Source organism: Podarcis tiliguerta, assembly GCF_965153285.1.
Source record: "Podarcis tiliguerta genome assembly, chromosome: 3".
In the NCBI taxonomy this organism is placed as follows: domain Eukaryota; kingdom Metazoa; phylum Chordata; class Lepidosauria; order Squamata; family Lacertidae; genus Podarcis; species Podarcis tiliguerta.
In genome coordinates this window covers 107,865,121-107,887,815 of record NC_139536.1, presented here as the reverse complement: position 1 = coordinate 107,887,815, position 22,695 = coordinate 107,865,121, and the positions used below count along the sequence as shown (strand labels likewise).

General features: G+C 41.7%; 2 protein-coding genes and 1 long non-coding RNA gene across 3 annotated transcripts in view; 1 reads left to right on the top strand and 2 right to left on the bottom strand.

Moving 5' to 3' along the window:
• Nucleotides 1-22,695, bottom strand: part of FGF18 (fibroblast growth factor 18) — a 223,655-nt gene that overhangs the window by 149,587 nt on the left and 51,373 nt on the right. The gene's annotated exons all lie outside the window — the stretch shown is intronic.
• Nucleotides 7,886-20,827, bottom strand: NPM1 (nucleophosmin 1). The gene is made up of 11 exons (XM_083432013.1): nt 20,458-20,827; nt 18,987-19,066; nt 18,342-18,461; nt 15,189-15,282; nt 14,949-15,052; nt 14,335-14,399; nt 13,770-13,824; nt 11,391-11,474; nt 10,795-10,896; nt 9,193-9,267; nt 7,886-8,224 (listed from the first exon to the last, which is right to left on the bottom strand). The coding sequence occupies exons 1-11, from the start codon at nt 20,519-20,521 to the stop codon at nt 8,186-8,188; spliced, it is 882 nt and encodes a 293-aa protein (XP_083288139.1). The 5' UTR covers nt 20,522-20,827; the 3' UTR covers nt 7,886-8,185.
• LOC310673564 overlaps nt 14,353-22,695 on the top strand; it is a 349,698-nt gene continuing 341,355 nt past the window's right edge. The window contains exons 1-2 of the long non-coding RNA XR_014509111.1: nt 14,353-14,473; nt 14,896-18,161. This is a non-coding gene — a long non-coding RNA (uncharacterized lncRNA). The remainder of the gene's footprint in view (nt 14,474-14,895; nt 18,162-22,695) is intronic.

Sequence of the window (22,695 nt, the reverse complement as noted above, 5' to 3'; positions counted from 1 at the left end):
AGCCCTTCCCCATGAATCATTCTGAACAAACCATGAACCATGTGAAGGGTTGTGTTGCACGATGACCCCAGAGTCTGGGCCCTGCTGCTGCCTCTGCCTCTATTCATGTTTTGGAATGGAGGTTTGAACTGGCAAAGCCTACGCACGGTTGGCAAAGAAATGTATGATCTGAAACACGGTTTTAAAAAATGGCTTCCACACACACACACAGTACCTGTATTCCCAGGCCTTTGCAAATGTGCAGCAGGTCGCCTTTCCACCTCACAGAAAATGCACGGCAGAGAGCTTGGAACTTACAGTAGCCCATAAAATTTCACACGGGGCCAAGGCTTCGGCAGCAGAACTCTCTTAATGGTGTTAATTTGTCTCAGCCGCTTGAAAAGTCCCAGTTTAATACTGTGTTCAAAGGGGGGTTTTTCGGAGGCATGTTGGATTAGTAACCCTTCCCCAACAAATTCAAATCCACGGCATCTTCTGCTTACATGGCCGTTAAGGAATCCCCCTGCTAAAAGTGAAAGGGGGGGGGTAGCAATTCACTTTCTCTGCTCCACTGGTCCGCAGCGTCACTTGAACTCCCAGACGTTTCACACAGTATGAAATGTATTCAATAGGCCCAAGGAATTAATAGCATGCTTGAGTGAAAAAGCCTTCACATCCACTGGATGCCCCATCGCATCAGGGCTTAGGAATGTGAATGAGAAGTACAGAAAAGGATTCCATCTCCTTCCACCTGCACCTGACATCATTCAGCAGGGCAGGCAGCTGTTTGCTCTTTGTACTACCAAGTTCGCAATTTTAAAAAGCATGTTCTCTTCTTCTTTTTTAACTCGTTTTTTTAATAAAAAATTACATCCCGCTTCCATAGCATAATTAAAGTAGAATGCTATCTGCGGATTTATTTACTTTTAAGCCATAAAACGTAAAACAAGCATTGTAGCCAGAGTAAATATTGCTTAGCAAATTCCAAAGAGCTATAGGAAAAGTCTTCATGATCTATCTGAGAGTACCAAGCTCACAGATGTGACAGATTTCTATTGGGAGGGAAGCCAAGGGGCCACCACAAACAAAGCCCTGCTCCTGGGTAGGAACATTCTGACTTCTGGCTGTGGGGGAAGGCCCAAGTTGCTGGTTTCCAAAGTCAGGGAGGTAAATATGGAAGAAGGTGTTCCTTCAGATAGTCCACCCTAAACTCTGTGGAGTGGAGTATAGCTCCGCCAAACCAACTGGTAGCCAGTAGGAGGACTCTGGTACCATAGCAATATTTCATGCAGCTTTCCTGACTTAGATGTTTTGTCTCTGCTTTCTAGACAAGCTAATGCGCAGGTATCTGAGGGCAGCACCATGTGAGGTGAGAAGTTCCAAGTTGAGAAGTTATGAGATATTGCGCAAAACATTATCTAGATCTTATTTTGGCAGGAGAGGGCACAAGTCGCATATCTCCCAAAGCCTGCACAGTCAAGAAGCGTCCCAGAAGACCTGGATCCATGAACATCCCAATCTTTTATTGCCTTTCGCCAGATAGGGCAGCTTTTTCTTTTCAGAATAAATGGGGACGCGGGTGGCGCTGTGGATTAAACCACAGAGCCTAGGACTTGCCGATCAGAAGGTTGGCGGTTCGAATCCCTGCGATGGGGTTAGCTCCCGTTGCTCGGTCCCTGCTCCTGCCAACCTAGCAGTTCGAAAGCACGTCAAAGTGCAAGTAGATAAATAGGTACCGCTCTGGAGGGAAGGCATTTCCGTGCGCTGCTCTGGTTCACCAGAAGCGGCTTAGTCATGCTGTCCACATCACCCGGAAGCTGTACACCGGCTCCCTCAGCCTATAGAGCGAGATGAGTGCCGCAACCCCAGAGTTGTCCACGACTGGACCTAACGGTCAGGGGTCCCTTTACCTTTAGCACTTCCATAAACAAGCATTTGTTCATCCTTGCCATGATGTACAAGGCTCAAATGAGCATCTCATGGCATGCACTGAGGACCTGGATTCTCAAATGTCAACTTCTGAAATTAATCCAACCAGTTATGATCAGATTTCCTAACGCTTCTGCTGTAAAACTCAAGGGAGTCCTACAGTGGAATGGAAGTGTGTGGTTTTTATTTGCAAACATTCTTCCACCCAATTGCTTAGCAAGAAGCAAAACTGCTCCTGTCTTGGCTTTTTCTGGCCAGTAATTGCAAAGTTACTGGGAGAATTGAGCACTTGTTTTTTAAATTTTGTAGTAAATAAATAAATAATCATTGTATCAATATCTAATACAAATAATGCTACAATCCTAACAGTGTCTACTCAGGAACAAGTTCCATTTAATTCAGCTGGACTTACTGTCAGGTAAAAAGGGCCATCTTTCCCAACATCAGGGTCTTTTACAGGGAGTCTTCTCTTCTCCTGAGGTGGACAAAGTATTGGAGCCTCAGCTTCAGGATCTGTCCTTCCAGTGAGCACTCAGGGCTGATTTCCTTCAGAATGGATGCGTTTGATCTTCTTGCAGTCCATGGGACTCTCAAGAGTCTCCTCCAGCACCAGAATTCAAAAGCATCAATTCTTGGGCGATCAGCCTTCTTTATGGTCCAGCTCTCACTTCCATACATCACTACTACATATGTACGTATAAAGAATATTCCCCCAAGCTTTTAAACAGTACCAACTTTTGAAGTTTGTAACTCTTTTACATTGCAGCCCTTATAATATCTACTCAGAAGTGGTTCCTATTGAATGGAATGGGACTTCCTTGGCAATTTTAAACATGGATGAGCCTGATTTTTTTAAAAGAAAGTAGTGCTTCAAATTATAGACCAGAAGGGCTTCGCTTGAAGAGTTCATTAAAACATATAAACACACAGAGACACAGGCTCTCTCACTTTAATGCCCGCCTTGGGCTTTGTTTATTAAAATATATCCAAAGAATGCTGTACAACTAATTTGTTTCATTTCAAACATTTGTGCACTGTATTTCCACCTTTAAATAATAATAAAAACAACCACAAGGTGGCTTGCATCAGATCGAAGCAGAGAAACAATGGAAAACAAAGGAACAAGTGCAAAAAGGCTGATGAAGAGCAAAGCAAGAGACAGAAAATGAAGCAGGAAAAAATGAGATTGTTCCCTGAGGTTGTGGTACACACTGTACCTCTAAAGCACCTTCTTTCCCTCAAAGAATTCTGGGACCTGTAGTTTGCAAAGGGCTGCTGGATATGTAACTCTGCAAGGGATAAACTACAGTGCCCAGAGTAGATGGATAGAAAGGAATAGTCTTGAACTGCTGTTGCCTAAAACTTTAAAGGGAAAAATCCAGAAGAGGAATTTTTTGAAGGGAGCTCCAAAAACACTTTTAAAAAATCATTGAGGGAGTTCTTGACACCTTCGTGCTTTACCAGATGCAGGGAGGGTTGTTGTTGTTGTTGTTGTTTGTTTGCAGGGGACAGGACCTTGAGATCTCACTGTTCACAATCCCTCCCCTCCATGTTAACTTTTCCCCTCCATGTGAATGTATACCAGCAACTCAAGAGTAGCACTTCATGCATTTGGTGTAACCCATCTAAAGTTTATGCCGTAATATTTGTTTCAGTTTGTAAGGTTAAATAAGTTGGAGTTCTTGTTATTAAATATACCAAGAAAAAAAGCACACCAAGAACTCTGGCCAATGTAAGTTTCAATAGAAGGAGTCGTCCCTACGCACAAATCAATAGTCAATAGTAACAAAAACTAATCCATTCAAAAGTATGTATTCTGGCAAGGATTACAAACTCAAATAGAGATTACAAACTCAAACTCATAAAGATATGTATAACACAATAATTCGTTACAAAGATTTTCTCTTGACAGGGCCCTGTTTCGATGTATTCACCTTCATCAGCTAATTTTTAAAGGGTCATGTAAGTTTGAAGACTTTCGGATAAATATATCCTGTTTTTTTCTACGTTTCTTAGGGATAACAACTATGTGTGGGGTTTTTTTAAGGGCTCACCTTTGTAACTAGTACCTCTGGTACTAGGGGCATGCATTCAAAAGGGGGGGGGGAGTTAACAGCTGCTTGGATAGAGACCGAAGGGGGTATTCAATGAAATAGTTGTGCTAATCACATGTTTGCCCCACACTGACCCTAGATCTGCTATGGAGGCTTGGGAGGATACCCAAAACATATTTAGGGTGATGGAAGGGTGATGTTTTGCTCAGCACTATGTTGAATACAACCCTTGTCCCGCCAGCTGAAGGCAAAGGAAGCAAATTTCAATCATTCTTCCTTGTAGCCTCTTGCACCTTCTGAAAATCTGCTAGGGGGTGGCACAAATCAGGGACACAGGAATCAACCAAAATTTGACTCCTTCCATGAGTGGAATTTTCAACTGGATCAAAAGCCTTTTTCTGACAGAGAACTTCTGCTACCAAAAAGCAAAATACGATTTTGCTTGATTTTATTTTTTAATCCAAAGTGATTAGCTTCTATATCACTTACAGCCAGAAAAGAATAAATTTGCCTCTATATTTACTATCAGTATTTTTAAACTGCTTTTCTACTAGCAAGCAAAATCCACATATCCATTCAAGGGTTTATTCACAGCTACCTTCTGTCTTTAGAATCATTACCCATTAGTGACGTCAAACAATACAATTTCCCACATGATTATATGTGTATCTGCCCATTTCTTGTAGTTCCTTTTATTGTTGTAACTTGACATTCAAGAGGTGGGATCTTAGATTAACCTCATCCCCTTGTGGACTTACAATTAAGGTTTTTCAGACAGTACTAATTTACTAAGTGGCATGTTCCATCAACAGATTGATGAGATTGTGGTCAACGTCAACTAAGTAACTCAATGAATGTGGGGAAAGGGAGTTTTCCATTTTGTAATGAGGTCACATGCATTACTTTAAAAACTCCCCCCCAACTCCCTCCCTGGCCCTTTCTATGTTTTCTTAGGTTTTTCTTTCTAAAACCATTAGTGTTTCACAAGGGAAAACCCATAATCAAAAAAGTGGAGCACTCAAAATATTTTCCTATTGCAATCTCCTGCTGTTTTCAAGAATGATATAGTACTTGAGGGAAGCACGGCAGATAGCTCTAGCTTAACTGATTTACATCCCACACAGATGGAAACAACCAGGGGCTCCAGTATTATCAAATTCAAGTTCTCAGGAACCTTCTGAACGAATGTGGGTAAAAACTAGTTAAGACTCTTCATAGCTGTATTTGGGTTACAGCTTATATTATCATCTTTTGTTGAATTTATATAAGGCCCTATACCAGAGACTAGGACTGTACACGTCTCCAACATTTGTGTTTGGGATGATTGGAAAGAGCCCCATTGTGATATTCTTTTGGGCAGCATGATCAATTCCCACCCCCACCCCCTGAATACACCTATTTTGGGGATTTCCTTTGGAGAAAAGCACTGTGCAACTGAGTGCTCACTTCAGCCAGTGGTTAGGCAGACATCCATCCTAACGGTGTTGAACTACATGCTCGAGTGACACCTCAAGATGTACTGAACTGATATATTCTACCCCACCCCTCAAAAAAACCCAATGGAGTGATCTTGTCACCCCAAGAGCACTATTGTTTTCCCATGTTAACGTCATGGGATTTTCCTTTTATTTCCATTCTGTGAGCTCTTCCCATAGAGTTTTTAATACAGAGATCATCTGCCCGCTTTGTATCTCTGAACAGGGTGATAAAACAACACTTTACATTATGAAGGGCCAACCTGATAATAGCTGCCATTGCTTGGTCTACATTACAAGAAGCTAACCAATTGGTCTTTGTGTAGCTCTCAGAGCCCCGTTCACATCCTGAATAGAATGCAAGACACAACAGCGTGTCTGCGAGTGTCAATACCGCGCACGCGCGTGACATCATTTTGAGCGTCTGCGCATGCAGCGAAACCCGGAAGTAACGCGCTCAGTTACTTCCGGGTTGCCACAGAGCACAACTCGAACACGCTCAACCCAAAGCGCATTCAACTCGAGGTATGACTGTACCCGTTTGCTAGCACCAGAGATGTGGCTTCAAGTCACCACTCAACCACAGCAATGCACGGGGTGACCATGGTCCAATCATGACCTCTCCACCAACCTACCTCATTGTAACTAAATGGGCTGGGGGCGAGGGTATGAGTTCCTGCAGCTAAGCTCACATAAACATAAATTGATACCATGTGATTCCCTACTCTGACTAAAGCTTCAGAACGTATTAAACTCAGCTGTTGAGTACAGTACTGAGAATTTTGTTTCTCGTGGTCCTGTTTCTGTTACAATGGTATCAGCACAGTTGGAGGAATTCAAGGAAGTATACAAATATAGAGTGAACCTAAGGGGACAAAAAACAAAACCAGAAACGGCCCAGAGGACTAGGCATGCTACATGCCATGAGGGCAGGGAAACAGAAAACGAACGAAATGCAGGATTTTGGAAAGGGACATGGCTGGAACTGGAGCACTCAAAGAGTAAATCAAATCATGTTTTTTACAAGACGGTCAGGGATTGCACGAGTGGCAGAGGTTTCAAAGATCCATAGCTGGGTAGAGCACCGTGAGCATATTTTCAAGAGGGACTAGCCAGCACTGAGCTCTGCAGGAGTTCAGTTCAGTAAAAAGAACAGACTTCGTTTTGTGAAAATACTGCTTCTAGGAAGTTAATTTGATGCCTTCAGTCCACCACCAAAGACAATCTAAATTTGCTTCCAAAGCAAGAAGCACTAGACTATGGTCACAATTAGGTTGCAGCATGGAATTGCTCAGTCACTGTAGCCTTCACCATCTGGCAGTTTGGTCAGACAGGTTGACTGTACTAGATCAACTGTAACTGACCCCATTACCTCCATTACTACTGCTAAATGTTATATTAAGAGATGTCCATTACATATTCCACTCTGGCTGCAGTTGAGCATGAACTCAAGACCCTTAGAGAGAAAGGCACAGCCAGGCATCTCCTTCTCCCTTCAACTCCCAATCGTACTTTCTGCGTACCGAAACACTCTGTACAAGTTATTCTCATCTTAAGAGATGCTCTGCATTTTCATTCAAGTTCTACATTGTCCCTAAAGTCCCAAAAAAAGCCTTTGCAGTTTCGTTCTTTTGGGTCTTGCCTCCTTGCACAAGAAACACAGAACGAGAAGTTTCAGTTTGCCAGGAAGACTTTGCCAGGGCACTTTTACAAATACATGAGAAACAGGAATGGATGAGTGCATAAAAGCCTGTACAGATATCCAACCTCCTAAGCAAACATTTAAGGAAGGATTTACACCCCCCCCCAAAAAACCCCCCACTATAGTCTACATGTACATTGACTGTGCTATCTAAGACAGCTGCAAACAAAAGCCAGTGTGGTGTGTAGTGGTTAAGAGCGGTGTACTCGTAATATGGTGAACCGGGTTCGCATCTCCGCTCCTCCACATGCAGCTGCTGGGTGACCTTGGGCTAGTCACGCTTCTCTGACGTCTCTCAGCCCCACTCACCTCACAGAGTTGTGGGGGATAAAGCGGGATATCAAATCCAATCTCTTAAAAAAAAAAAAACCCTACCCATCCTTGGTTCACATTGTGAGGCCTAGCCAGCTTCTACGATGTTTTGGCATTCACTGGGATACAGCTCAAAACAGAATTTAGAAAACCCTTGCCAAAACATGGGAATCGAAAGGGCAACAGGGATCCTTCAGCAGTTGTGACTTCAACCCTAGAGGTGCACTCTTCATTGTCTCTCAAGGCAGACGGATGCCAACAATACTGTTCAATAAACAAATAAAACCAGCAGGATCAGGAACTGTCAAAATACCATTCTGAAAGGAATTCCACACCTCGTTCTTGGGAAAATGTGATTAACCAACCCTGTTTGTGTGAATGTGCTGCAACTTGTACGGGAGAAAAGCTCAACCCAACAAAAAAAGCAGCAAAGCTACTTAAAATACTAAACTTTATTTTCACATTTACATTTAAGTTTCCCCATTTCCATTTTTGACCACCACTACTATGCATTATCAAAACATTCCATACATATTTGAAATTAAAAGGGTGGAGTCCTGGTCTTAAAAACCGAACAGGCATTTTGGACAACACATTCTTGGCAAAACATTCTGGACGACATTAATCAAGACTCTGTAGGGAAAGCTTTAGCATTTATAAAAAGGACAGCCAGATATTAATGGTTATACACACAGAACTGAAACTTTAAAAGGAGTCATTTATTAACTTCTTGCTCACAGAGTCTGCCTCCACTGCCAGAGTGCTTGAATAACCTAAAACACACCAAAAATAAAAAAAGGTTAGTTCCGTCTTGATCTTCCTTTAGAGTACAAATTGCATTAAGCACCAGAAAAACTATTTAAAACAATAAATGACCTGCATAAAGTATTTATGGGCATGGAATTTTCCACTTAAAAATTTCTTTCATCTAGGTAGAGTTAACAGGACAAGTGTATATGAAATCCAAGTCTGTGCTAATTTTATTTTAAAAAAATGCTTACCAAGTACACCACTCAGTACACTAAGATTAAAATTACCCAATATATTTTGCCTTTTAAGACTGCTCACACCCTATAAAGCATAGTAAAGGAAAGCAAAAGGAAGGGTGTGTCTCTGCTAGGCAAATACTGTCTGAACTCTGCCTGCCCTGCCTTATGTCCAAATCCACTTCAGTAGCTGAACTAGCTGCTTTCAAACATTCTCCCTTCAACGGGCCACAATTTCCACCCACCCTCCCTCCCAACAGCTTTGAACTGTTTGGGGGAAAGCAGAAAAGCATAACAATTTTGTTTAAGGAATTTTGATAGTGAAATTTAAGATTTACAGGTCTAACCCAATACAGCTTGCTTCCTGATACCAGCACCACCACCTCCTGGCACGCTGTCACACAGTAATTTGGTTGACTTTGGGAAAGGAAAGCATCAAGACTGCCAAAGGTTCTAGTGCAGTAGTTCTTCTCTGCAAAAAGGAAACTGAAGGGAAGGCTAGCCAAATTCAGCAGCAGAAAACCACAACACCATTTTACTTGGTCAAAATGGGGCTGGAGAATCCTGTGGGTTTAAAAGTGAAGAGACACCGACCATCAAAATGGAGAAAAATGTTTCCTTTCCCACAAACAGCTTCCATTTATCTAGTCCAAGTACTGCTTGTAGCTGAAGCTCTAAAGTGTGTGGAAAGTGATTGGGAAAGGGGGCAACAATTTATTCTAGCGATTTTATCAAGACCTGATTGATTCCATTACCTTCTGGTCCTCTGTCCTGAAACAATTCTTAATGTAATTCACAAACTTGGCCTCCACCTTAGGCAAACTAGTTCCCTATTGCAAAAAGAAAATAACAGTGAAACGTAAGATTGACACAAGGAACTGAAAGACTTTTAGCCTGTGTGGTACATGGAAATAAATTACTACACAAATTTTACTACACATGCAACATTCTGGAGGACCTTTGCTACGATCAGAGACAAAGCATGCCAATTCCTGTTCACAGGGCATTTGTTCTAGTGAGATTGCAGGAATAGGGGAAATATAAGATGTGAGTGCCTAGGGGAGAATTTTTTTTCCTCAGCATTTTTTTTCCCCCCAGTTGGGGGGAAAAAATCAGAAATTGGGGTAGTGATGCTTGTGATTATAGCATTTGGCTGCACAATGAAACAAGCAACTCGCCTGAATCCTGTTGCTTTTCACGTGCCTTAGACTCCTCCATCTTTTTGCATGAAATGAAATAACTGGATGTGTAGAAGTACAGATACAAGCAAGGGGGTAACATGAAGTAGTGAGAAGCTTAATGTAACAAACCTTCTGAAGAACACAAAACTCAAAAGTTCAGAATCAGAATTTGTGGATTTCTCACAAACAAACCCAAGTTGCAATTTTAAGTTTGTATTTACTGACTTGACTGCAACATGCAAGTTCAGGACTTAAATCTTGCACCTACAGCAACTATGGCATTTTCAGCCTGTACATATTTTACTCAAGCAGTTCCCAGTATTCAACCGGGCAAGACTGTATATAGCTTGAGTATAGTGATAACATGCAACCGATTAGCGTAGTTATTTACCACTAAAATGCTTTATAGAAATTATTTTTTGAGCTTTTTCTGCAAGGCATGTTTATTTCCGCTTAATGCTGAGGTTTTTGTGATATTTAAGTCCAGATAATGAACCTTTTCTTCATTTATTGCAATGCTGACAGTTTCAGTATTCAATTCACCACCTCCTCGCCAACACACACCAATTTATCCAACTGGTAAAAAAGATACACTTTATATGCAGCATTCTGCAGTCTGTTTATATCACTGGCACCTTTGCAATAATTGTATGACCAAAACAAAGCCACGCAGGGCAATATCCAATGAAGTCTGCCTGCTTGTACAACAGAAATCCACCAAAGCTCCCCCCATGTGCTTGACAGAAACCCCCAACCCATTGGATCAGATTTTGAAGGCATACAATGGGAAGGAGAAACAAGCAGTTTCCCTCTTATATTATGTTTGGTCTCACCCTTTAAACATGTTAATATACTCAATGGTACAACTGTGTGCGTGTTAACTAATTACACATTTATGATCTTAAAACAGAAGGTCAGGTTCAAAAAGTGTTTCATATCGCTATTTCCCCCAAGAACAGATCGTCATGTTTCCTGCAATTTTATATCTATCAGCAGATTTTTGTACATTCACCAAGCCCTCTGTATAAAGGGCTTCTGCACCACTTACATTAAAATTCAAGCACATCCAAAATTTTATATTCAGTACCTTTACATCTTCCTTGCCACTATGAGCTCAGCAGCAATTAAAATTTTCAGTAAGGCAATCTGTACTAGCCAGGCAGCCAGTAAACTTACCTTTTGTACGCTTGCCTGCATTTTTGCTTTCATCTCATCTACAGTGAAGGTTTTTGGTGTTTTTGGACTCTGTGGTTTCTTCTCTTTATGAGACTCCGGAGTCTAAGACAGAGCAACTTATTACATTTCTCAACAATATGACAACATAGTATTTACTATCTGGTCATTGTGCCCAATGCCTTCTGTTTACACTATATGCTTTGGTTTCAGATTCAGATTATTAACACCAATTTATATTCTGCTGCGTAAGGCAAACGATGTGTACAACCAAGTAGCAAATGCCCTTGTGCCAATATAATGTTGCATCCACTAGACAGGGGTAAAAGGTGTCAAGGTGTACAACCACAACTGTCTAGCTTGTACAAGAAGTCCAGATATACAGCCCTTCTAAAAACATGGTCATTTCATCAACTACATTAATGTGAATTCTAGTTTTTGTCTCCTGTTACATGTGACAGCTATTTTAAATCAGGTATTGAAATTCCACAGCTAACTTCCAGAAGTTTGTAGTGAACAGATGTTCAAATAATTCCCAATTATTTTACAAATTTGCAGGCAAATGATGAATACCGGTGTATTAAGGAATTTATACCTACTTTTGACTTGGGTGTTCCCAGCTTGGAATCTTTCCCATTCTGGTTTGATTTTGGTGTGTTCTTTGCAGAAGAATCTCGGGCAGGCTAAAATAGGAATAAATGTAAGAATCTATCAGTGCTCCACTTTATGTGAATCTGCCAAAAGATTCCATTCTCTATTAGCCAAATACCACATTTGCAAATAGGGTGTCAAAATGACTAGTTGGAAAATAATCATACCATGGATAAAAATTCCTTATGGCCAGATTATTCTGTAGCTCGATATCATATAGGCACTGTCTAATTAATTTATTTGCTTTACTGAAAGCCCAGTGTTAATAATAACTATTGTGGTGATAACCTAGAAAAGTAAAGCTTTTGGTTGACATTACACTTTGCAGAGCTACAGACCTTTTTGAAATCAACTGACTTATTACTTAAGTCCATTCATTTCAGTGGGCCTACTAAACACAACTTAGTTGGAGATCACCTTATTTTTTCTGAAAGAAACATGAATGCATTACAAACTTAATTAGTAACACACCACGAACACAAGTAAAAATTGGCAACTGGTACAAACAAAATAACTACTATCTTAGACTCTATTAACTTGTATTCAACCAATAATGTCATACTTGATTAAAATTAGTAGCCATAATTCATTTTCACCTTGATTCACCATTTTAAATTAAAATTCCTAGTAATGCATGTTAAATTGATTTTCATAGCCTTACTGGTTCTAAATCTCGTAACACACAAAATCACAAATCCTATCTTTTAAAAACCCTTTAAAAAAATATTAACAAAATCCCCAGATCTTTTCTATCATTTTTCATAAGTTATACAGACATGTAATGAACTCAGGTAAAGTAATTGTTAATGGAAGGTGAAAGCTACAACTGAAAAATCTCTAATCCAACTTAATGTTTAAACCACAGTGCCACCTAGTGCCCCAAGTCTGTAAAAGTATGGGCTTTTTATCATTTTACTTCTCCAAAGATTAAGATCTTATTACTTGAAGGTGCAAAATAAAATAATAATACCACCATCCCAGCTGACAGTTTTAAATAATCTAAATTTACTGCAGTTGCTCCATACTAAAGTTTCACTTTTAGAAATCATTTATTTTAAAAGCACCTTCCCATTTCCACCTAGCTATCCGAAAGCAAAAGTTACATTTCCCTCTGGGAGGGAATCTTCTGTCCCCACTTGAACAAGTGGATTTTGCTTACAGCCCAGGCCGAGGGAACTGAACAGGAAGTGCCATGACAGGGGAGACATTCACTCTCTCTCCTAATCCCAAAGCTCTCAACTCAAAAGTCATAAGCACTGATTCACTGAGTCAAGGCTGGTCAACTTCCCAGTCTAGCCCAGGCCTTGAAAAGGATTCAATATAGTGCCGCAACTTACTCCTGCCAATGTGCTTAAACATACGTTTGCTGATTAATGAAAACAAAAGGCAATGGGGAGAAGAAAAAATAAAATAGATTCAGGAACTATGGATATCACATGTGACAGTACTAGGAGAGGAAGAGCCGAATAGGACTCGATCCTGGACTGTGCAATAGAGGGAGGGGGCCTCAGTTTCTCATTCAGAAGCTTCCTTCTGGTTAGGCCAGTTCGGAGCCCACTCCCTTCAAACGCTGACAAGCCAACAGCACATGTTTGCTTTTTAATTTGGCAATGCAACTGTTGTTGCTCTGAAGGACCAAGACACAGAGCTGAAGCACAGAGGACTAGAAAATGTTTGAGAACCAGCATTTTGGGGAAGAGACCATACAAGGGTATTGACCAGTACCAGTCTTAAGACAGGGGCAGGCAATGTTTGCATATGAACCAGCTAGTAATTATTAACCCTCAGAGACTGATTCAAACCCATGCTTGAAAGCATCCTTCTGTGCATTCAAAATATGTGAAATTTACAACTAGATTACTAGAGCATGAGCTCAACAAAGGTAGCAGAAACATAAACCAAGTCAACCAAAAAGAAACCCCCTTCTGAATTGGTGATAGGGTATAAGGAGGTTTTGACACGTAACCAGTAGTAAATAGCATTTTTCGCACTATTTGCACCAACATGGCAGGCGGTAACTCACACAATAATTGTTTTAATGTTTTTAAATCACCTCGATTATTTCAGTGGGATAGAAATCATTCTGTTAAAAATAGCTCAGTTCTTTTTCAGCAATTGTTGTCATCAAATTGTGAGAAAAGATACTGAAAAATGTTTTCTTTGCTACGAGGGTTGGGATACAATACTCACACTTGACATGCTCACCTTTATATTCAACCACATCATTCCAGTAGCATAAACAAGCAACCTATAGCAATGTTAATCCCTTCTGTAAGTACAAAGTTATACGTAGTGAAGTGATTTCTGAATTGTACATAATTACTCACTTTTTTTGCTGGAGTCTTCTCTTCGTCCTCATCATCATCCATGTCGTCATCGTCACTACAATTAAAAATTCCAATTAGTATCAACACCCAAAAGCATGGTAATTTAAGCATCTTTGAAGGCCCTCATCCAACTTGTATTATACCAGTAAGAGATAAACAGAAGTGGAAACAACAACTACAACCTAATGTGAACTGGGTTGGGGGCGACACACACTAACTCAGAGCAGTGCCAATTTCAGAGTATGTATAAGCATTCCTAATTTAATTCAGTTCTTTTTAAGATGCTCTGGAAATCCTTTCTGAATTTAAAGCAGGGTAGGAAATCCAACTAAATAAAGTAAAAAAAAAAAAATGCTGCTTGTCTTTTCACTAGCAAAAACTGAAATTTTGCTATTAATGGCAACATTTTAACAAGGCACATGTATCCTCACAAATATTCATAAATAAAACATAAACCGATCAATCTAAATAACTACTTTTGAAAAAGACATTTTTTCTGGGTGCAAAGCTGACATTTATTGGCAAATTGTTAAAAACACTGAACATATTCCAAAAGGTGACATACTCATCATCATCTTCATCGTCGTCGTCTTCATCATCATCGTCATCCTCTGTCAGCTTTACTTTTTTCTTTTAAAGAAAAAACGTATGGAAGGGATTACAAATATGCCCAATGTTTTGATTCTAAGTTTACACCTGCTAATGTAGGATTCACCACTGAAGTCTTCGCTGGCACCTAGAAGGCCTCTGAGTTTCCTCCACTGACTATCCCTTTAGTTATGAAATTGTGAGGATTACCTTTTTCTTCCTTGAAAAGTAGAGCTGAATAAGGAAGTTAAAACTTCCTCTTTCAGTTCTATATTCTTCCTTCCCAGGGCACAAAATCGAAACGTACCCGCTGATCCAAAAAGGGTGGCAACCAATTTAAAATAAAGTCTTTTTGGTCTTTTTTACACATACCACATAAGGCTTCATCTAATTTATATGCAAAATTTGGTTTTATTTTATTCCTAAGTCTAGATTCACAGAGGACCGATGCAAAATTTCTCTTGCCAACCATACAAGCTAGAACACAGGTGAGTTGCTTGGTTTTTATGAGCTTGTGTGAGGAAACCCATTCCTATAGACACACTATCCATTCCAAAGCAGCCATTTCTCCCCCCCCCCCCATCAGCTTACCTGTGGAACTTTAGCCAATGTCACACCTGCAGGCCTTTTTGCTGTGTTGTGTAGTACCTTATCATCATCTTCATCTTCAGAAGATTCTGGTTCTTCTTCTAAAGCTGAAGATACGGGACAAGTCAAGTAAGACTACACACAACATTTCAACTTTATGGCAGGCCATAAGAGATGCAATCACTTTACCAAATTTATGTGTTCAGACAGAAATTAAGTGAAACAGAGAAGTCACTTTCTTACCTACGAGATGTTGACCACTGACATAAACTGGTCCTGAGCCACTTTTCAACCTCAGAATTACTGGTGGTGTGATTTCAAAGCCACCTAATGAAACCTGAAGGGGGGGAAACGTACAAAGCATAGTTGAAATATTTGCATCATATAGACAGTATTGCCAAGCTACATAACTCACAATTCCCAACAGGTCTAGAAAAGGCATTGGATTATCATACAACTCTACTCAAACCAGCAAAAGTGGTCTAGGGTTCTGCATGAAGTAAAAGCTGAACCTCTTTCCCATTTTCTTTGGTAGAGTCCAGACTAGTATTTAAAACGACAGAGCTTTATAAAAGCCAAACATATTTCAGCTGGCTGAAAGCCCTTTCTTAGCTGAACCTATGCATTTAATGGAGCTAATGGCCCAGGAAACTGCAGTTCCAACCAAGAAACAAAAAACGTTAGCCTTTGAAGTGTTACAGAACTGACTTCTTGAAAAATGGGTAATTCAAAACTGAGTAAGAGAGAAAATTGCAATAGACATCTGACTAGCCAAATCCCGCTATTCACAAGGTTTCTACCAAAACAACTAATGTACAAAAACCTAAATGAGGGAATATTCTTTAACAAATTAAGAGAAAAATAATGTCAAAGGCTGTATAACGAACCACAGTAAAGGCATTTCATGTGTTTATCAACCTAGCGAAAGCCCGAATTATGTTTGTCGATTTTATCTGTTTTTATAAATGCGTATGTTTTTATTTACAGAGATAATAATAGACCAATAATAAGCAAAGCCCACTTAAGGCAGCTTACAGACCATAAAAACATGATAGATGTGGAAAACCTCAGGCCAGGAGGCCAAATGTGGCCCATAGAGCCTCTCTTATCTAGCTTATGGTGCTCTCCCCAGATAACACCCCCTCTTCCCAAACCCACTCCCCTAAAAAGCCTTGCTCTGCACCCTCAAGTGCCAGGCTGCAATGTGTACTTGAACTGTAATAAAGTTCTTGCTTGCCCGGGCAAAGAGCGGGATAGAAATCTCAGATACTTGCATGAATGCAGTTCAGCCTGCTGTGTAGAGAGCCACATCTTTAGCTCTGCTCCCTTTTGCCTCTGGACCCACCTGCAACTGACATGCAGTCCACGCGCCTATAAACCACCCTGAGATCTCTGGCATACAAATTTAATTAATACAGAAAAAGGTTGCCTGTGAGGATTCTAACAGCCATCAATACATCAGTTTGAGGAAAGCGTATGGCAGGAGCTGCCGTGTCCTCCTGTGCTGGACTGGACGCTTGTCACTCACAGATCTGAGAAGTGTGCTTCTGAAGAGAACCACCCTTAAGGGCAAGACAGTCACAACTGCCACCAACATCGTTGAGGAGTTACTGCTGCTCTACACAGCCAGAATCTGCATGAACTGATCCATGTAACTGCACTGTAAGAACTGTAACAAAAAACCTGTGCCTCCTTGCCTTCCCTCTTGCCTTCTTCTGTTCCTTTTTCCAACTGTGTCATCATGTCATTACAGACTGAGCCTGAGGTCAGGGATCATCTTAGTACAGTACTAATGAAAGCCACTCCGAGTGTCTTTTTACTAAAGGGTGTATATAAATGCCTTAAGTAAAATAAATACCATTAGGCTGAAAAAGGGTCCCTATTCCTGTACAATAGATTCAAATTACACAGTCATTTTAAAAACATAAGCCACTTGATACAGATAAAACAATGTGAATCTCATCTCAGCAGAAATAAGAATCTATCTACTGTATGAGAGCACTTTTTAAAAAAGCTGCAATGGTAAGACTACTTCACAGCTGGCGCCAAGAAACAAATGCTTGGCTACCAAGGCTGGCTGTATCTGCTAAGCCTTTGTCTATTCCCCATGCAAACAGATCAGAACATTAAATAATTCTACTTACAACTACAAAGCACAATTTTTATAATGTAGCTTCTGCCAGTTGCAGTGGAATAAAAAGTTTCATGGTACAAAAAATGTAATGTTTCTAAGCCTATGTAAATAAAAGGACTTCACTTTGAGCATTTATTACTACTATTATTCATAACCTGCCCATCTGGCTGGATTTCCCCAGCCACTCTGAGCGGCTTACAGCATATATAAAAAACTGTAAAATATCAGACACTTGAAATTTCCCAATACAGGGCTGCCTTCAGATGTCTTAGGCTGCTTTTTCAAAGAGCTCAAAGTAACTTAAAGAATCAGTAATGTAGGATGAAGCTTTTCCATAATAGAAAATTTTTCATTTCCAGAAATGTGTTGTTTCATAAAATTAATAGTTTTAACAAATGAACACATTACCTGTAAGGTTGGGCAGGTATTTCAAAATTCTAATAGTCCTTTAGGCATACTCACATTAGTATGTTGAGTAAAGCTTCACATATGTTTAAGCGTAATGGGTAAAATCCAACCATAACTACAGATCAGATTGACAGAGCAGGTTTCCCCACCCCCAAATCCATTCTAAAGGGATGGGAGACCCACTTACCATGGAGAGAAAAGGAAGGAGATGTCTGCTCATGCGATACTGAATGTCATCCAACATTTACACAGCATTAATGGTGCTTTAATTAATTATTCCCTAAACAAATAAATTCTATTGGGGGGACTGTTTTAACAGCGTCTTTCTCTGGTTTTTGTTTCCTAGATGTCAAACATTGAAATCAATTTAGATTACCATAAAAAATGTCCCATAAGCCCACATCACTATACAAAATAAAAAGATGAAAGCTAAGTCATGTAACCCAGTAAACCTGCTGACCAAATTAAGATGCAACACTAAACCACAGGTAAGAGACAAGGTCACATGTTCAACCTTCCTTCAGCACAGGCTCGTAAGTATCCACTTTAGTTTTCAACTACGTAGCTACTGTACAATCAAAGTCCTGTGAGAATACAACTAGAAAAATGTGTAAGGAACTAGTGTTATATAGTACAGTGGTACCTCGGGTTAAGTACTTAATTCGTTCTGGAGGGCTGTTCTTAATCTGAAACTGTTCTTAACCTGAAGCACCACTTTAGCTAATGGGGCCTGCTGCTGCTGAAGCACTATTTCTGGGTTAGTGGAGCCTGTAACCTGATGCGTTATGTAACCTGAGGTACCACTGTATTTAGATTTCATCCCACCAATTTTAATAGATAAGCGAAAAACTTACCGTAGGCTGCACTGACATCTTCAAGGATGCCAGAGTGACAGTAATCTGCTTGCCTTCGTAGTCCAATGCTTCTGCTTCAACAACATGCAACTCATCTTTAGCACCAGCCCCTAAGCTAACCTGTAGAACAAGGTACAGTGTTTGACAAGGAGAACACGCTGAGGCTTACAGCCTTAGTGCAACAACTACCCAACACAGAGAATGGTATACCAGAGCAGCTTACTTTATTCTCAGTTGGTGCCATAACGTAAAGGTGTACTCGTTACTCCAAGTTTAATCGAGATGCCCAAGAACACCCCAGTTTTGACAATTGTCATAGTAAGTGAATGGTGGTGGGGTCCTCAGAAAAGTGAGTCTTTGGAAGAGGAACGATAATTTAAGCCACCTTCTATATTTCATGCAGTGATATTTTAACAGGTCTTCCATGGTAGCCTCAGGTGAAGTCACTGAAAGTGTGACCACAGCATAGCGGTACCAATACATGTCAAGCCAGTATCTAGATAGCTGCGTCAAATACCCATTCTGGCCACATCAGTGAACTTTTCAGGTGCAATTGCCACAATGTTTTGCATCAGTACAATCTGCAATTATTTTGCAGCACTTGTTCCAGCACTTCTTCAGTATTTTCCAAGAATCAGCACTTACCGTTCTTAAAGAGAGTTGGTGATCATTTTCTTCATCATTCACCTTGAAATGATACTCCTTGTCTGCCTTTAGTTCACAACCTGCAAAAGCAGCAATGTGTTTGCTATTAAATAGCTTGAATATTTAGCTCCCTTTACAGCCCTAACAGAGAAGATGTAATATGCAATCTTTTACACTTCTACTAAGGGGGGAAAAAAGGCCCACTGAACAGGCCTTATTCCCAAAAAGACTGCAGTCTGTGTCCTTGTTTAACCCACATGCAAATCAGAACAGATCTGCTTCACTTCTAAATCTACAAAAAACAAATACCCTTGGAAGTTTACATTGCTCATGGCTGTGTTGTAATCAGTCACAAGTTGGGATCAGATTCAATAGAGAAAAAATCCTGAGTACCATTTAAACATACAGGGGAAAGCTTTATAAGCACTGATCTTCCACTTACACCTCTTGTTAAAAGCACACGCCATGCCGTTCTAGAGCACTGATTAGCTTTTCAGGGCCAGCGGCACGGCGCACGATTCTACTTACATGCCCGCAGGTTACAAAGAACAGTTGCCATCTTGCGATTACATGGTTCCTCCTCATCTCGCAAGGTGCTATCATGCTCCGCCTACTGAAGCACATGGCCATCCGAGGCCTTCCTTTCTCCCCTCCCCACCTGGTACCACACTGCAATGCCAGCCTCTGCAGCAGCTCTCTGCGCTTTTCTCTCCCCCCCCCCCCAGCAGGCCTATAGGTCTGACATGAAGTGACCTGTGTCAACCCGAAACAGCACCGGCGGCAGAGAGGGAAACGTTATTTCCACGGGGAAGCGTCTCAGGGCCAGAAAAATTAATTAACCCTCGTAGTGTTTCCTTTCCCTGCCCTATTTGTGTGGTCGAGAGCGCATTTCCTTTTATTTCCGAAGTCGCATTTGCTTCTTGAACCTGACAAACACCCCCCCCAACTTCCAGGGCGGCCACGTGGCGAAGCGCATAGGGGAGACATGAAAAGGCCCCTCACCCAACTCCCTCCTCCTCCTTCAGCCACGTGAGAGGAAGGGGGAGGGGAGCGTCGCCAGGAACTGGTGGGCCCGGTGCCAAAGCGGCGGAGACGGCGTCCATTTAAGCGGGGACGAGGTTGGACGGAGTGGGAAAGGAGGACAAAGGAAGCAGCCGCCGCATTTCCAAACACGCAGCATTGGGGCTGAGGGCCCTCTAATTCCCCCCAAAGCGAGAGCTCGCCAAGCGCCAGCCACGTGGGGAAGAAGCCCCCCCCCTCCTTCCTTCCAGGCGCTTCGACCCGGCCCCGCCCTCCATGAGAAGCGGGCGAGGGAAGAACGCGGAGCGCGCGAGGGACGTTCGAAAAGCGGGGCGAAGGGGGGGGGAGAAGCCGCGTGGGAAAGGGAACGTGCGCATGCGCCACAGGGTGGGGGGATAACCCCCCCGCCTCGTCTTTCCCTCACGCGGGCGGGCGGCCTAGGCCCTTTTACCGAAAAGGAAGGTCTGCGGCCTGAGGGAGCCCATGTTGTCCATGTCCATGCTGCTGTCCTCCATCTTGTCTGCTGGCCGCCCTCACCGAACCTAACGCGGTCGTCGTCGTCGGTATCACCTTTTCTCCCCCCTCAAGTCGCGTCAGTCGCAGGAGGCGCGCGGACGGGGCGGAACAGGACGGAGGGCACCTGTGGGGCGAACGGACGGACAGACGCAGCACCAAGCGCGCACTGCGAGGAAAAGGGCCCGCCTCCTTCCCGCCTCCCTGCATATATAGATCCGCAGGTCTCGCGAGAACTGCCGCCGGACCCCCTCTCTCCTTTTTTTTGCGGCGCCGCCGGCTCCCTTCCAATCAACTTCAGCTGGCGGCAGCCGACGGCTGGAGGAGCGCATGCGCCTGAGAGGATGGGCAGAGTGTTCTAATAGACGCGAGTGGGTGGTCGCTGCGCGCGTGCGCTCTCGCCTTCCACCCTGTCATCCTTCCGCGCGGCCCCGTTGAGGCGCTTTCGCGCATTACGCAGCTGTGCTGGGTCAAAATCACTCAGCTGAGCCCTTTTTAAATAAAAAAAATTGTAATTAGTTGCTTTTTCCTTTTGTCATGAGGCTGGTCCCCAATTGAGAATTCCGTTATGCTCCATATTCATGCCATAAAACCAATGCTTTTTTTTCCGGGGGGGGGACGCATACCCCTAAGCGTTTTGTGAATTTGTATTTATTTTTCCCGATTTGAACTATAAAATGGTGGTTTCCTTGTGTCAAAATGAGAGTACCCCTATACATAAAAAAGCAATGCATAAAAATAAACCTACCAGACTGACTGGTGTGTTGTTTTTTTGAAAATCCAAAAGCCTTTAGCAGCTTTGGGAAAGCATGCGTTTTAAAAGAAGTAGAATGTAAATGAACAAAACTTGTTTTATTTGTGCTGGATATTTCTCGATATACTGCTTTCCTAAAACTCGGACCGTTTGACATCATCATAGGATCAGTCTAGTGACATAATTTGCTTCATAACAGAACCATAAAGCAGAGATGAGTGTAATATTAGGTGAAAAGAGAACCCCAGGGCAGTGATTTTTACAGATGCACAACCGTCCCCAGTGTCATTTGTGAAATGTTTGAATGTGGAGTTGTGTCCATTTCATTTGCTTTTCCCGTTTCTCCCATCCTCCCAACCCTGACATACTTGTAAAAACAGGGTGGCGGATGGGTCTGCGCAATGCTTCGAGAGTGTGCTAAATGCACCTACCATATTTGCACATGATCCACTGAGCTACAAACCATTATAAAATATGGCATACCAAATGTTAGGTTGTGGGTGAACATATCAGACGACACAGCGATTCTTCAAACAGCTCTTCTTTATTCACAGGCCAGAACAGAACTGAAGGGTTCAGCCAGCCTGCTTATATAGAGCTCCAGTACAACGTAACTGTAACAACTTTCTGTAACTATCCAATCACTGAACGTCACTTTCGATCCCTTATTTGCATATGTGGACCTGAACTATCTACAGTATCCCCCTGCTGGCCCAGGGTGAGAACTTCAGTACATAACACCAAACATAAGCCGTTTTCATGTGTTTGCTTGTACAATTCGCTGGACAAATTACTGGTCCTTGGGGCATTTAAGCAATATGCATAACTGTGGCCGTATCAGCCTTCCCCCCCAAAAAAAAGACCAAATGGCCATTTGAAGGTTGGAGCTGAAGTATTTGGTGGAGCGTTGAATTGCCATTGTATGTAAGTGTAATGCATTGAGTTTTTATTATGTTAAGAATTTTTGTCATTGTATGAGGCTTGTATTGAGGTTCTTATAAGCATGTTATATATAATTTCGAGTTCCTTTCCAGGCTGACCAGAAGGCTATTCACAAAACAGAGATTGAAATCCGGGTATCTCATTGTCGGAGTTCCATTGAGACCGCACTAGCGCAAATATACACAGAGAGAATTTCTCTCATGGACTTATTTCAGAAATATTTAGACTGCCTGGCTTTAAGAAACTGAGTTGCACAAGTCATTATTATTTTGCCATTGTATAAATTATTTAAGGTTTTATGTAATAGAAGGTGTTGAAATGCTGTACATTATTGTTAATAACTTTTGTAAACTACATACAGAGTTGCTTGGTTTTTTATTTATCTCTCTGTAGTCCTTGGGCTCGGTATTGCCACTCTCACTATGCTGGAGTTGGCTTGGTTGCAAATTGGCAGCCACATGATAACAGTGTGACAACAGC